This window comes from Rhincodon typus, chromosome 22, assembly GCF_021869965.1.
Source record: "Rhincodon typus isolate 14 chromosome 22, sRhiTyp1.1, whole genome shotgun sequence".
Lineage (NCBI taxonomy): Eukaryota > Metazoa > Chordata > Chondrichthyes > Orectolobiformes > Rhincodontidae > Rhincodon > Rhincodon typus.
The window spans coordinates 35,552,123-35,569,224 of NC_063353.1; the positions used below are offsets into that span (position 1 = coordinate 35,552,123).

General features: G+C 40.1%; 1 protein-coding gene across 7 annotated transcripts in view; it reads left to right on the plus strand.

Moving 5' to 3' along the window:
- Window positions 1–17,102, plus strand: part of ahcyl2b (adenosylhomocysteinase like 2b) — an 83,188-nt gene that overhangs the window by 29,714 nt on the left and 36,372 nt on the right. For 2 of the 7 annotated variants that reach the window (XM_048610094.1, XM_048610097.1), the window contains exons 2-3: window positions 12,999–13,110; window positions 14,973–15,002. In XM_048610094.1, the coding sequence (XP_048466051.1) occupies window positions 12,999–13,110; window positions 14,973–15,002 (142 nt within the window). The remainder of the gene's footprint in view (window positions 1–12,998; window positions 13,111–14,972; window positions 15,003–17,102) is intronic. The other 5 variants (XM_048610099.1, XM_048610100.1, XM_048610098.1 and 2 more) reach the window with 4 other exon arrangements.

Genomic DNA, 17,102 nt, shown 5'->3' on the forward strand with positions numbered 1-17,102 from the left:
TAATGGAATATTTTTATTTTGCCTGTCTGATTTCTACAATTAAATTGAAAAAGTTTTGATGCATGAAGTGAATGCAATTCTATTAGAGAGTAAGCCATGGACAGATCTCTTTTTACTTGCTCAAACTTGTGATGTTTCTAAGCACGAATCTTAGAACTGTTTGCAATGCTTGTAGAGGCAGACATATAAATTTTAGTGGAATCTAAAAATCAAGCTTTAAATGATCTGACATTTTGTGACAAAAAGTATTTAATTTTTCTTTTAAAAACTTTGCAAAATTGGATCTCAACCATTTAGTTTTGGTCATTTGAAGGTGTTAATTCTGTACCTTAGCTAAACTTGAGAAATGGAGGGTTGGGAGTCAGTTATTGCAGCTTTTGAGCTCCCTCATTGGAGCATTAATGCTGTAAAGTCTTGTAGCATAAAAATTTTATTCAGCAATATGAACCTATTTTAGAGGGCCAGTACGTATTTCGGAAACCAAATTTTGCAGTGTTACCAGGAGTTCTGTGAGGTTGGTTAAATATTGGTCACTTCTCCTGTTGAGTGTTTGCCGCAGTACAGTGTTAGATTTTAGTAGTAGTGTCTAGGAGAGCATTTAAAACTGTACAACAGGAGAATTTGTTATATGATTTATGGTCTTGTCACCTCCTGAAGTGAAAGATATGATTAATTGAAGAACATTACAAAATATTTATATTTTTTGAATAATTTATTGCATTGGGTATTTTTGAAGTGAGACATCTGTCTGTTTGGATTATGTATTGTTAACAAATTTTCTTAATTGCAAATAGTACAATTTTGAGCCAATGAAAAGCATGCAAGTATTTCTGCTACACAGTGCATTGCCTGTTGTATTTTGTGAGAGAGCCAACCATTTGCAGATTCAATGAGGGATGATAATCTGTACTTGGTGACAAGCTATCTGTCCCTTGGTGTAAGAAAGATTTTCTTGACTTTGGCACCCCCTTTCACCATTTGTCTGCTGTCAGTTATCCTAAGACATGAGAGAACTTTTCACATTTGTGGTGTTCATACCGACTTCTACCTTCTGCCTCAACCCACACACTGTCCCATTCTGTCAGACTTTGTCTGACATTCAGTTTTGGCTGAAAGGCCATCCTTTCAAGTTTTCTTTCATTTGTTCATGGGACATAGGTATCTTTGGCTGGCCAGCATTTATTGCCTAGTTGCCCTTGAGATGGTGGTGGTGATCTGCCTTCTTGAACTGCTGCAGTCCATGTGCTGGTAGGTAGATCCACAGTGCGTTTAAGGGGGGATTTCCAGGATTTTTATCCAGTGACAATGAAAGAGCGGTGATATATTTCCAAGTCAGGATGGGGAATGACTTGGAGGGAACTTCCAGGTAGGGGTGTTCCCATGAATCTGCTGTCTTTGTCCTTCTAGATGGAAATGGTCATGGGTTTGGAAGGTGCTGTCTAAGGATTTTTGGTGGATTTCTGCAGTGCATCTTGTAGATAATACACACTGCTACCACGTACCATCAGTGATGGAGGAATAGAAGCTTGTGCATATGGTAAAAACTGAGAGAACTGTGGATGCTGTAAATCAGGAACAAAAACGGAAGTTGCTGGAAACGTTCAGTGGGTCTGGCAGCATCTGTGAAGAAAAGGATCAGAGTTAACGTTTCAGGTCTGAAAAATACCTAAAGCCGAAAGAAAGTCAGTTTACACTCTCAGTAGCTGCTGTAAGCTGTAGCCATTGACCAGTGGTAAGAAACTTTGCTGTTAGTATACCAATCACCTGTGCCTCCTTCAAAACAGAGAAAAGAATGTTAAGAGAGATTAAAGAACAGAAAATCCTGACAATTAAATGGTTCATCACAGCGAAATGTGCGGAATGGGCTATTCACTGCTTCCCCAATTTTTTTTCCTCTACGCATAACACCACAATTTTTTGTATGTATATCTGTCTGTCTGTACGTATGTGCGCACATGTAGGGGAAGTTTAGAAGAGGGTAGGAGTTTTAACTGTTAAAGTTAAAAGTCAACAGATGCTTGCTTACCTGAAACTAGCGTGTATTTATTTGTAATAAATAGTAATTCTTAAGTACAGGAAAATGGTCCATGTTTTCTGTCAGTCTTAGATAAATTGGGAATTTCTGCATATTCAGATAAAATCTTTAACTTTTGTGATGACTTCAGGAATAGCATGGTTTGATTTCCAGCCTGCTACTCAATTGAGATGTAACAATATCATGTATAACAGTACATGAGTGAAAGGAGATCTGGTTGAGGTATGTGCAATACTGAAAGTGATTGACAAAGTAGGCAGATGTTTATCCTTGTAGTGCAATCTAGAATGAGATGGCCTAATTTTAGGCTAAAGGGTGACAGAATGGTAAACCTATGGCATTCACTACCCCACAGTGCAGTGGACACCAGGACATTGAATAAATTTAAGGGGACAATAGACAGATTTTTAATTGATAACTGGTAAAAGGCGATGGGGAGTAGACAGGAAAGCAGATGAGATTAGCCAGGACTATATTAAATGGTAGAGCGGTCTCAGAGCTGAATTGCCTGCTGTTCCTAGTTCTGACATTTTTAATATTCATCTGTTCTTCTGGTCCACTTGCAGTTCTCCACCCTTTGAAAACCTCAGCTCATTTAACATTTTGCTGCTTTATCCTAACCTGCTCACCTTTTACACCTGTTCTTACTAACCAGCATTGGCTGATGATCCACAAATATGTTTACAATCTTTTCATGGCCCTATCTATCTCTTTATTAACTGGCCGTATGTCTTGTCCAACTTTCCTCTTCCAAATCTGGCCTCTGCTTCACTTTCTACCACTCCCAAGGGCCCAATCTAGGAAATCATAGGATTAAATGATTCAACCTGTTGAGTCTGCTCTCCCATTCAATTAGATAACAGCTGAACATCTATCTTAACGCTAATTTCCTGCACACTGCAAATCCTGTGTTGTCATTAGTACCAATAATCTGTTGACTTCTGTCTTGAGCGTGCTCAATGATGAAGCTTACACAGTCCTCTTGGGTGGAGAATTCTTAAGATCCACCATCTTCTGGGTGAAGAAATCCCTCTTCATCTCAGTCTAAAATGGCCTATCCCTTATTATGAGATTATGTTCCATGTTCTAGATGCACCAGCCAAAGGAAACATCCCATGTAAAGAATTTTGTAAATTCCAATGGGATTACTTCTCATGCTTCAAAGTTCTAGAGAATGCAGGGTCATATTCCTTAATCTCTCCTCATTAAATAATCTTACCATCCCAGGGATTAGATTGGTGAACCTCCATTGCATTCCTTCCATGGCAAATGCATCCTTCCTTGGACAAAGAGATCAAAACAGTACACAATGTTCCATGTGCAGTCAAACCAATGCTTTATATGATTGTGAGAATAAATGTCTAATTCTATACTCAAATCTCCTTGCAATCAAGGTAAACATGCCTTCTGTCTTTCTTAAAGATTATTACAACGGCATGCTAGTGATTTATGAACAAGGACACACAGGTCCCTTAGACACCCATTCTTCTCGACTGCCCAACATTTTAAGGAGTATTCTGTCTTTGTTTTCTCGATCACAGTGGATAATTTCACCCTTGTGTTACATCTGCCATGTTCTTGCCTGTTTGGTTAACTTGTCCAAGTCTGCATGAAGACTTCTTGCATCGTCCTCACTGTTTACGTTGCCACCTAGTTTTGTGTCATTGGCAAATGTGGGAATTTTGCTATTGGTCCCCGTACCTAAATCATTTATATAGATTGTGAGCAGCTGTGGTCCAAGCGCCGATTCCCACCAAGTCACAGCTGGCCATCTTCAAAATAGCCCATTTATTCCTATCGGAGATAGTAGGAACTGCAGATGCTGGACAATCCGAGACAACAAGGTGCAGAGCTGGATGAACACAGCAGGCCGAGCAGGAAGGCTGACGTTTCGGGCCGAGACCCTTTATCAGAAATTGGCGGGGAGGGGAGGGGGTTCTGAAATAAATAGGGAGAGAGGGGGAGGCGGATAGAAGATGGATAGAGGAGAAGATAGGTGTAGAGGAAACAGACAGGTCGAAGAGGCGGGGATGGAGCCAGTAAAGGTGAGTGTAGGTGGGGAGTTAGGGAGAGGATAGGTCAGTCCAGGGAGGACGGACAGGTCAAGGGGGCGGGATGAGGTTAGTAGGTAGGAGATGGGGGTGCGGCTTGAGGTGGGAGGAGGGGATAGGTGGGAGGAAGAACAGGTTAGGGAGGCGGGAATGAGCTGGGCTGGTTTTGGGATACAGTAGGGGGAGGGGAGATTTTGAAACTTGTGAAATCCACATTGATACCATTGGGCTGCAGGGTTCCCAAGCGGAATATGAGTTGCTGTTCCTGCAACCTTCGGGTGGCATCGTTGTGGCACTGCAGGAGGCCCAGGATGGACATGTCGTCTGAGGAATGGGAGGGGGAGTTGAAATGGTTCGTGACTGGGAGGTGCAGTTGTTTAGTGCAAACCGAGCGTAGGTGTTCTGCAAAGCGGTCCCCAAGCCTCCGCTTGGTTTTCCCGATGTAGAGGAAGCCACACCGGGTACAGCGGATGCAGTATACCACATTGGCAGATGTGCAGGTGAACATCTGCTTGATGTGGAAAGTCTTCTTGGGGCCTGGGATGGGGGTGAGGGAGGAGGTATGGGAGCAGGTGTAGCACTTCCTGCGGTTGCAGGGAAAAGTGCCGGGTGTGGTGGGGCTGGAGGGGAGTGTGGAGCGGACAAGGAAGTCACGGAGAGAGTGGTCCCTCCGGAAAGCAGATAAGGGTGGGGAGGGAAAGATGCCTTTGGTGGTGGGGTCGGATTGCAGATGGCGGAAGTGTCGGAGGATGATGCGTTGGATCCGGAGATTGGTGGGGTGGTACGTGAGGACGAGGGGGATTCTTTTTTGGTTGTTATTGCGTGGACGGGGTGTGAGGGATGAGTTGCGGGAAATGTGGGAGACACTGTTGAGGGCGTTCTTGACCACTGAGGGGCGGAAGTTGCGGTCCTTGAAAAACGAGGACATCTGAGATGTACGGGAGTGGAATGCCTCATCCTGGGAGCAGATGCGGCGGAGGCGAAGGAATTGGGAATAGGGGATGGCATTTTTGCAGGAAGGTGGGTGGGAGGAGGTGTATTCTAGGTAGCTGTGGGAGTCGGTGGGCTTGAAATGGATATCGGTTTCTAGGTGGTTGACCGAAATGGAGACAGAGAGGTCCAGGAAGGAGAGAGAGGTATTAGAGATGGTCCAGGTGAACTTAAGGTTGGGGTGGAAGGTGTTGGTGAAGTGGATGAACTGTTCGAGCTCCTCGTGGGAGCACGAGGCGGCGCCGATACAGTCGAGAATGCCCTCAACCGTGTCTCCCACATTTCCCGCAACTCATTCCTCACACCCCGTCCCCGCAATAATGACCAAAAAAGAATCCCCCGGCCCTCCCCTTTTTTTTTTTTTTTTTTTTTTTTCCAACCTCCATATCCAATGCATCATCCTCCGACACATCCGCCATCTGCAATCTGATCCCACCACCAAAGACATCTTTCCCTCCCCACCCTTATCTGCTTTCCGGAGGGACCACTCTCTCCGTGACTCCCTTGTCGCTCCACACTCCCCTCCAGCCCCACCACCCCCGGCACTTTTCCCTGCAACTGCAGGAAGTGCTACACCTGCCCCCATACTTCCTCCCTCACCCCCATCCCAGGCCCCAAGAAGACTTTCTACATCAAGCAGATGTTCACCTGCACATCTGCCAATGTGGTATACTGCATCTGCTGTACCCATTGTGGCCTCCTCTACATCGGGGAAACCAAGCGGAGGCTTGGGGACCGCTTTGCAGAACACCTACGCTTGTTTCGCAATAAACAACTGCACCTCCCAGTCGCGAACCATTTCAACTCCCCCCTCCCATTCCTCAGACGACATGTCCATCCTGGGCCTCCTGCAGTGCCACAATGATGCCACCCGAAGGTTGCAGGAACAGCACCTCGTATTCCGCTTGGGAACCCTGCAGCCCAATGGTATCAATGTGGATTTCACAAGCTTCAAAATCTCCCCTCCCCCTACCGCATCCCAAAACCAGCCCAGCTCGTCCCTGCCTCCCTAACCTGTTCTTCCTCCCACCTATCCCCTCCTCCCACCCCTATCTCCTACCTACTAACCTCATCCTGCCCCCTTGACCTGTCCGTCCTCCCTGGACTGCCCTATCCTCTCCCTAACTCCCCACCTACACTCACCTTTACTGGCTCCATCCCCGCCTCTTCGACCTGTCTGTTTCCTCTACACCTATCTTCTCCTCTATCCATCTTCTATCCACCTTCCCCTCTCTCGCTATTTATTTCAGAACTCCCTTCCCCTCCCCCCTTTCTGATGAAGGGTCTAGGCCCGAAACGTCAGCCTTCCTGTTCCTATGATGCTGCTTGGCCTGCTGTGTTCATCCAGCTCTGCACCTTGTTGTCTCCATTTATTCCTATGCCTCTTTTAACCAATCTCATTTCATACTAGTATATTATACCCAATTTTATGCGCTGTAATTTTATGTACAAATCTCCTGGATTGGGCCATATCAAACGCCTTCTGAAAATCCAAATACACCACATTCACTGATTCTCCTTCAACTACAAATAACATCCCCAGAAGACTCAACACACTTCCGAAGGATGATTTCCCTTTCATGATTGGGAATCAATGCCCTCCCTAATCCTGCCAATTTATCTCTCCACCTTCAAAACCCTCTAAAATAGTACTGTGGGAAAATATGAACAGTTAAATTCCACATTATTTTTTACAGAGATACTCCTGTCTCAGACGGGCATCTTTAAATTAGTCAGTTACGTAGATATAAGATTAAGTTGCCTAAGTTTGGGTAAATAAATTCTAAGCTATGGCAGTTAATAAACAGCGAGAAATATTTAAGGAAACAATTCAAAATGTTCCAACAAAAATACATTCCATTACAAAACACAAACTCAACTAGAAAAATCCATCTGCGGCTTACCTTGGTTAAAGATAGCTTTAGATTAAAAGAAGAGGCTATAATGTTGCAAAGAAGGTAAACTTGAGAATGCCAACCAGCAATAAGTGACCATAAAGTTGATGATAAGGGGAAAAAGTGAGAATCAGCTAACCAGGGACATTAGAACAAATTGTAGGACCTTTTGTGGCAGTGCTAATGTTCACTTAGAGTCTGAGTTACTCAGTACTGTTTTTACTATTATAGCGATGGTTGAGGCTGCAATATTCTTTCTATCACATGGTCCACCAGGAATCTCTCTTGGTCTTGGTAAGAATCAACTTACAATTTATCAGGCAGGTTCAGTTATGCTTGCCTGAAGCAACATATATGCATTCACACATCTCTTTGACAGCATGTCTTTTTTTTCCAGCAGTGTTTAAGCTCTGCATTACCAAACACACTATTTAAACACGTGGTTAGCATGCAGTGTGCAGCAAGCAGTTTAGAAGGTAGATAGCACGTAGCCTTTATTGCAATAAGATTGTAAGTACTATATAAGAATAAGTCAGTCCAACTACAGTTGTATGGGGCTTTGGTGAGATCACATGTGGAAGCCTGGGTTGTATTCTCTGGAGTTTAGAAGACTCCTATTATCTCAATGAAATATGAGTCTGAAAGGGCTTGATGGGATAGTTGCTGAGCTTTATTTCTGGGTAGGGGATCTAGAACATAGACATAGCCTCAGGGGAAGGGATTGATTATTTAAGACTGAGATGAGGAGAAACTTCTTCAATCGCAGGATGTTGAATCTACCTGAGAAAGTTGTGGGTGCTCCACTATTGGGGATATATTTAAGGCTGAGATGAACAGATGTTTGATCTTTTGGAGGATCATGGGAAAGTAGAGCTGAGACTGAAGGTCAATCATGATTATATTGAGTGGTGGTGCAGCCTTGAGGGACTGAATTGTCGACTTTTCTTGCAGATGTTCTCATTTAATTTCAGAAGCTGGAGTCTATTACGTATTAAATGGGGAATGGAGCTTTCTCTTACTTTTGTCTCCTCTACAAATACACATGATTTTGGAGGGCTCCTTTTCAGACACTATGCTATTAGATGAAGTAATCATGTTGTAGTATTGCCATCTGTATTTATATTTAATTTTGTTTTGGTGGGGTGTTACTCCTCTGCATAGTCTGGTTAGTATTTGTGCTAACATATAATTAAATCTTGTTTCTCAAAAATATTCAGCCTGTTCATGATAATTGTGAAAACTAGACAGGGAGACTTAAGTGCCCGAGTATAATAACACTAATGTAAGGGCAATAATTAATCAGTATCTCTCCAGATCTCTCTGGTTACCATTTACTACCTTTTGTATGTGCAAACACTCACTGAGGGAGGACTTGGGGGAGGAGAGTGAGCTGGAGGTACGGAAAGAGTGCTGAACTAGAGGGGGTCAGTACATTTGGCAAGCAGGAGCAGGTCAGGAAGGCTGACTGGTGGTAAGAGGTTAAGACGATGGATGAGTGGGAATAAGAAGGTTTGAGATAGCAGTGGGAAGCAAAGTAGAAAGTGTTTGAAAGTATACTAAGCATGGGCAGTTACAGTGCAGTTCCTGTGTCTGTATAGGAATATCTTTTCACTCAATATCTTGTTTTTTTTTCTCCCATCTTTGATTCTTCATTGGTTATTTTAGAACTGTTGATTGTGAATTTTCTCACTGTTCCCATATAATTTGAGTCCATGGACTGTGTTGGATTATTCAAATACTGCAGATATCATTAGCTAAATTTGATCCTGCACAAATCGTATCCACACTTTTGACAGGGTTTGCTAGGTAGTAATCACGAGTAAGAGTTTAAGATCTGGAACAAAGAAGTTGATCTTACCAATAGCAAAACTCATTAACCCAAAAACTGAATGCTGTTATCCCAAACACTAAACATGCACTGCAATCTTTATTAACCAGATTGTTTTGTGTTTTTGTAAAATATCTTACTTTTTAAAACATTCTCTGGTTATTCATCATCTTGGGTAGCAAGGATCTGATAGCAGCTGTAGTCTTTGAGAAAGGTGAGTCAATGGAAATGTACAGCTTTTTTGTTCTCTTCCACAGGCAGTACAGGTGGCATTGTGCAGTTATTATAGTATACACCAACAGGTCCCATGTTTGTTTTTTGCTCCATGCTGATTTTGCTGATATGAGTTGGTTCAGCAATTAGGAAACTATAATTGACGTCCAGGTCACTGATTTACTGAAAAAGAAAGTTACTACTTGTGACACTGCTTTCCCAGCAGTTCAAGTTGGGGGAAGTCAGATTCAGCTGAAGTGTCCTGTGCCGTTGGACTGTCTATTTGTACATGCTGCGCTCGGGTATATGGTAGAATGGGGGAAGGCAGATGTTAATCACTGTGTGGCTGTACCCCTGCAAGAATCTGCGTTTTCAGAAAAAGGATATTGACTGTGGTTTTTCTCTATTTGCATTCCCTGTGGCCCCACTAACGTTTTATGAGAAGTCCTATGTGAATATAGGCTCTTTTCCAATTGACAAAGGTTGTGCTGTTTTCTTGAATTCTGCTTATCCAAAGTTTTTTGGTTTGGGCATTCTTTTTTCTGGTAAGAGCCTAATCTATTATTGGACGTTTTCCCAAGCATTGAATTCCTTGAATAGGTATAAAGGTGGAAATTATATTTTGAGGACAAGCCTTTGCCAATTATCACTGAATTTTTTTCTGACAAGTATCCGATAACCAGTTTCTGATTCCCATCCTGATAGTGAAACACTTTACCATGAATAATGACTAGTTTGATCGCTGCTTCCTCATGCCTGCAGATCCAGAATCGCATTCCCAGTTTTAGGATGGTGCCTGTTAAATCCTGCATTTTTGCCACAAATGATTTGGCTTTGTACTCAAAGGACAGTTATTATATTTGTGTTTCTTACTGGATCTACATTTTGCCCCTTTAGTTTTTCTGTTAATAAATTCGCGCAGGAGGGTTAAGTTCTGGAATACACTGATGACCTCTGTTGATAGAAAATGGTAATGTAGTTATTTTCCCTCCGACTAGCCAAACTGCTGTCTCAGTATTATAGTATCACTGTTCCACAGGCAACCATGTCCCTTCATAGACCTGGATACTTTCTTAAAGAACTTGAATCTTTCCTCTGTCTCTTTTGCCGTATAGTGAAGGAGAGTACTGATCTGGTTAAACAAATTGATGCTGGTTTAAACCGTAATGTTTATTAACTTTCAATTCCTACTTGCTTGAGCATTGTTCTAATATTATTTAAAGGTATTTGTACACTGAGGATTATTTCATTCCAGTGAATGCTGTAAGAGACCTGTGGTTTCTGGTCCCCAAGGCTGTTACAAGGCTATTAATTAGAAGAAGTTAATTTTGTATTTGAAAGGAAAATAATCTGGTGCACAGAAGTTTCTTTATTATTGTTCTTTAGAACTAATTTGTTGGTATATTTGATAATATCTGCTAGTTTTCAAACAAATCTGATTAAAACTTAGAAAACTGCATCAACAATGATTTCAAGTTATGGCAATGCAGCTGATCCTCATTCAAGTTTCTGTGCAATTAAGATTTCACAGATGCTGATAGAACAACGTCATTAGTTGTTTAGATGCAAAACCATGTAACAGCTAAACAATGGCCTCATTAATTCTTTGCAGATAAGCATTGTTAATTGGTCTGGGAGTTCAGTTTCTTAAAAAAAAATTCTAATCTAAGTCCTTAGAAACACCATTGGCAAATTTAAAAAGTGTAGTTGAAGCAGAGTGAAGATTGGAAAGGACAGTAGCACAAATGTATGTATAGTACTGATTAAGTGTCAGTTATACCCAGAAATATCCAACAGCAAGGCTTTAATCAACAAAGAGTGACCTGCTGTAATCCTATTCCTAAGCAGGTATGGAGGGTGAAACTCTGCTGGGTTGGCTGAAATTGCCTGGGTGAGCTGAGGAATTGAATGTTGTCTTTTTGGACCTTGACACGCTCGTTGTTGTGATGTGCAGTTCAGGGATAAAACAGTATTTATCCAGTTTTTCTTGGCGTGGTAAGGTTTCTTTGAGCTTTCTAACTTCTTGTGGTTTATGACAATTCAGTTTTAGTTCTGAGCAATCATTTTAATTATCATTTTGGACTTCTCTGGATATTGAATTTTAGTTTTAGTGTATTTGTAGTGAACGTAAAACATCTAGTTTAAATTTAGTTTTATTCCTATATGTTAATTCCACCAGTCCTGGGAAAATACTTTGGTCAGTACATTCCTGTTTTGATTTTAATACTTTAGTTATAGTGTTCAGGGTTTTCTGGATATATATTTCAAAGCATTTTAGCTGTCATTTTAAAAAAGTGACAAAAATTGCAAGCTGTATAAGTTGGAGGATTGGTAATGTGGACTTTGTCTACCAGTTTCAGTGTCTGTTCAAAAAGATTGTGGACTACTAAGCAACATTTCAGACCTGGAAAAAAAAGTAATCTAGTTAATATCTGCTCTGCTCACTTTTTTATTCTATTTTTTAATTTTGTAACTCTGTCCGAAATTTAGTTTTGGTCAAGAATACATCATCTTTGCTTCAGCTGGCTAAAACCCCTCTGGTTTGTCATTGACATTATACAAACAAGGAGAAGCAGCAAAATTTTTTGTACTTCTTTGTTTTGTTGTGTGGGTCTATACCAGGGAGAACATTTGGCCTTTACGTATGGCACTGTACCAGGTTGGAGTCATGACTGAATATCCATATTTTGTTTTGGTCAGACGGGCTTGGACAGAAAAAAAATCATTTTTATTCCTTGAGATTTGTTTTGAACTCTTTTCTTATAATTCTTTCTTCTCTTATTTTATCAGTTTATTGACATGGTTTGACATTTCAGTTAAGGAATGGTGATTTAACAGAGGTTGGTAATCCTTCAGCTCTGCACTAGAAATCCAGCCTACGTGATACAATTAGGCATCAAGTAAGGCTTGAACCTACACCTTTCTGATTTTGGTGTATATTATGAACTGAGCCAAGCTGTCATTCATGCCAGAGTTATTCTATTACTTTTGTATTGATGTATACAGTAATGATGAAACCTGTCTATCTCAACACAATCTAGGTAATGTCACTGCTGCATGTTTCCATAGTAAACGTATACATCACTGAATCTTGGTTAGAAATGGATTACGAAAAGCTTGCATAATCAACTTGCATGAAGGAGCATAGCGCTAAGCATATGTTATGAAATTATACTGCTTCGTAACACTTGGGGAACCCTTTTGCTGGTGTACTATGTTAATTGCAATTACTTTGGAATGCTAAATAACTGGTCCACTTGTACTTCAAAGTGGTTACATCCGTGCATGATCTTTTATCTGCTTTACTGAGCTCCTCTAATGGTAGTTATGGTTTACAAGTAAACAAATGTAGCAGTGACCAATTTCTAATCTTGGCCTGATAACACCTGGAGTGTTGCTATACTAATTTATCGCTGGTCTGACATAAGTCTCCAAGTTTTAGTGCAACGTTGACATATGTTAGCAATTGTGTCATTACTTGACACTAAAGGCAGAATCTCCATCTCACTATCTAGGGAATTCTGTTTTTGGGGAGGAGGAAAAGAGCAAAAGAGAGAACTGGTAGAGGGAGAGAGAAGAATGATCATGCATGATGCCCAATGCTTGGGATTAAATGAAGGTATTAAAAAATATAAAGTCTGAAAACGCTCTTGCAGCAAGGGAAATAGAGTTAACATTTTGAGTTGTGTGTGACTTTTCTTGACTGGAAACGTGAACCCTTTTTCTACAGATACTTCCAGACTTGCACTTTGTACCTTTCTTTTGTGCAATAAACTGTAGTTCTGTGAAAGAAACTGTTGTCTTGTGTAATTTTGTTTCAGTGATTGATGAAAATAAAGACAAATGTGATCTATCAAGCCATATTCTGGAATTTGACTTGTCCAGTTGTAACATCAGCTAGGATCATAATAGACATCCTAAGCATGCTGATCTCAGAATCTTGACCTCCATAACAATAAATACTGTTTCTATTTTTTTTTCAATAGCAGATCCAGTTTGCTGACCAGAAGCAAGAGTTCAACAAACGTCCAACAAAAATAGGTCGTCGTTCACTTTCTCGATCAATCTCCCAGTCCTCCACGGACAGCTACAGCTCAGGTAGATGCTTCTAGATTTCAGTGAGATGTTCTGTATATTTGCACGTGAAAGCACAAGAATGTATAGGATGGGAGAAACACGCAATAACCTCATCCTTTTTTATAGATCAGCATCACCATCCAGCTTCTCAACACATCCCCAGTTTAAGTCCTCTAAACCTCATAGAAGTTGCCCTAATTGCTTACCTATTTTTCCCCTTGGATAATAACCACCATCCTGTATGGAATTTCCCAATATTTTGTTACAACAATTTGTTGTAGCAATACAGAAATGTATTGTCTCTGTTGCTACAGTAAAGGTGAGGTACTAAACATTTCCCTGTATTAAAATCCCTAAACACATACATGGATTTGTTTGTTGTAGTTTGGATTTTGAATTGTTATATTCACTAAAACATTTAATTTTTGCTTATGTTGATTAAATAGATCTAAAGTGACAGCAATGCAAAGGCTTGCAAATTGTTTGATCTAACCTGTGGTTAATAAAACAAAAAAATCCCGGAATATGTTGAGTGTTTGGTGTAAAATTGAACTGTATGGTTTTCAGGTGATGAGAAGTGTGCTTTAGGCAAATGATTTTGGATATCAATGCACAGTGAAGTGCAGATTCAATTGCCTCATCCCATTTGACTTTTTGCTCTCAGCTACTTTGCTTGGGGTGTGGGAAAAGATGCTGAATGGAGGCCAAGAATCTCCTACAGAAGGGTGGAGAGTAGGAAATATTAGTGTCTTTTGGGCTATCATTGCTGGAGACCTCATGATAGGTTGCCTGTTCACTCAATAATAAGTAGGTTGTTCTGAGAGCATGGGTGAAAATTGTTCAGTTTCACACCTTCCCAAAAATAGAGCAAAAATACCAGCATAAATGCACTGGACATTCACAGCTTCCTTGGCTCAATAACTTTCATTGGTATAATTCTTTTCTAAAGTCATCATGAAAATGGTGTCATACTATGCAAAATAGATGGAACTAGATTCCAAGGAGGTCTCTGAGTATACAGCTGAAGACCTGCAGAAACAAATGGAGACACCAAAAAGTCAATCAACGTGTTGAATCTATCTTCAACCTCCTTGACTTGGTTGGATAGTTGTCACATATTTGATTTTACAGATCAGCATGTTCCACCTCTTCCATTCCTATCCAAAACTTTATCTGGCCACTGCAAGCACATCTGTCTCCATATTTTAAATAAAATTCGCTGATAAACCAACTTTAGGGCAACCTTTGGCCACGGTCCGTGACTAGGCATTAATTTCCTGATTTCGGTTTTTGAAGCCCCTTGGCAGATTTTTACAAGTGCTATATAAATATTCATAAGCCAGCAAAGTGTTCCTTCTAGTTTTAAATACTTCAGCTACTTAATCAGGATAATTACCGATTATGGACTGCTACAGATTGCAGTGTGACTGTGCAGTATGTGTTCAGGTTGAAGTAAACCGCATCCAGTATTTGTTCTGAATTTTTATTTCTCATTACTACAACTTTGGTTTTTCTCCTTTTATCTTCGAAATGAAAGATTCCATAGTGAGCACAAGAATGTGAAAAATGTTCATCCCTATGTGTTGCCTGCACAGAGGATTAATCTGAAGAGATCAGTGTTTTATTATTAATGCTACACTATTTTTGGAAAATTTAGGTATCACCATCCCCTCCTTGTAAAGTTGACACCTTTTATTTTTGAGTTATTAAGGATTTATCACACTGAAATTATCACTGGACTCTGATTGCAGCTTTGCACTGAACTGCATTAACCTCCAAGTAATCGCTTGCTGTTTGCTTCAAATCTGCCTGCAACTCTCCATCGTTCTGAATGTAGTGATGGAACTAGCCACTAACCAGCTTCTTTTTTTTCTTCTCTCCAGAACTGATGGGTATGTCTAATCAAAATAATGGTAAGCAGATGGTAGAAATAGTTTGGAAAAAAAAATGAAGCTGTTCATAGAGACAGGTATGAGAAGGTGATCACTTAACCCACCTGCGGCAATTGCATCTCATCTCTAAAAGAACAGACAGAGGAATCCATTTTGCAGCTGGGTAGACAAACTTATTTGATTATACCCATTTACATTGAGCTTGATTTTGTGTTCCTTTTTGGGAACGAGAGGATGTTGTGAATAAAACTGCAAATTGGTGAAGACACATTCTAAACACGTCCATATCCATATACCACCTTTTGAGTGTCGTATTGGAGGCATCACCCTATTTTTAAAAACACAGCCTAATTGCATTAATATGACAAACTTGCAATGAACCTATGAGAGCATTAGTTCTTTGACTACTAAATATCATCAAAAGAAAGTTCCAGATCCATATTTTTGAGGTATTTATCCTCTAGTTTTGTCTCCTGAAGTTGTTGAATCATTCTAGTCTATAGCTCAGTGAGCACCAGCAGCTTTCCAGTATATCGCCTAACTGACTGACTGACTGTTTATTTGCCATATGTGAACTTAAGGCAGCACTTATTGGCAAGCTGCTCCCTCTGAGGAGAGAGGAGCCTCACCGTCCAAACTGGTATGTGGTCAACACATTTTTGCAATGGGAGCTGCTGAATTGTGACCAGCTTTGAGAATTCTTTGATCTCCTCCTTCTTCCCTATAATTTCAAACTCTGTGCTTAATTGTAGGGCTTCTTCCATTCCCTGAATGAGATCAGTTAACTTGGCACAGACCTGGGGTCAAAATCTTTGGTTTTAGTTTGTTTCTGAAAGCCCTGATAAAATGGACCTTTTATTTATCTTATGGAATGGGAGAGGGAATAGAATTCTATGCTAAGTACTATGAATGTTCGCTACTTTTAAGTCCTGTATTTGACAGGAAAACAGTGTATTCCGTCATTTGGACTATTGCCCACTCATTATGTTACCAATTTGGAAGATCTTGGAGTCATTTGGAAGAGAGTTTGTTTTAAGTGTCCAAAGACAATCAGCTGACACTGATCTCCATGATAAGCATATTCTATATGAACCATATCTCCAGAGTTCCCTTCTCTTATTATAAATCAAACTGATCTGATGAGTTTGCTCCTGGATTAGTTAATGCCACAAAGCCAAATCTAGCATATTTAGCAGTCCTTACGTTAACTAGTTATCTTCTTCCGAAGAAGACAAAATGGGCAAATTTTTATTTTAATTATTCCAACTTCAATTTCATTTTGTCATTTTAGATTTTTTTTTTCCAGACCCTACTTTGGTGCATTCCTGATATCTACTTGTTTTTTCAAAGAAAATCCTTTGCCAAATGCAGATAAGCAATTTCATTATGTAGAATGTGGCATGGTGAATTTGCTCACTCAAGGAAGATGAAACTTAATTCTTAAGTGTGATTACCTTGATTAGTCAGACCTTCTTCATATATTGTAAGAAAGCAATAAACACTTTATGCAATATTACTTTAAGCAATATTTTGTGCAAGACTAAAATCCATTGTCACCATTAAATTGCTAGACTACATAGATCAGGTCTATTACTTGCCCAGATACAAAGCCATTGGAAGTAATTGAAAAGGGAGATCCTTGTTTGTGTTTAGTTATATGCATAATACATGGTTTCAAAGTAATATCACTGTTTAAAGAAGCTGATTTATTTTTACTTTACATACACCTCTGGTCTATGGAGTTAAAGCTAAGGTAGTCAGAAATATACTGTTTATTTAGGTGAAGAATGACATCATTGTCCTATAAATAATGCTTTTATAATGTGCAGTAATCCCTCCTTTGTCCAATTACATAATATTAATTTGGATGATTATCAATATAATCTCAAGATAGCAAATAACTGTCAATTATCATTAACTGATGCATTTTCCTTGGCAACATGCACTTACCAACCAATCATCTCTTTTTTTCATACAGCCAAAAATGATGGTTTCCCCAAAAATTTGAGTTCTTGTGAGTTATCCTGATGAATGCACGATGAAAAGCTTTAACAAAATTGTCATTTTTTTGGGCAATCTTAATATTGTGAGACCATGTACGCCGTATCATTAAAAAAGAGG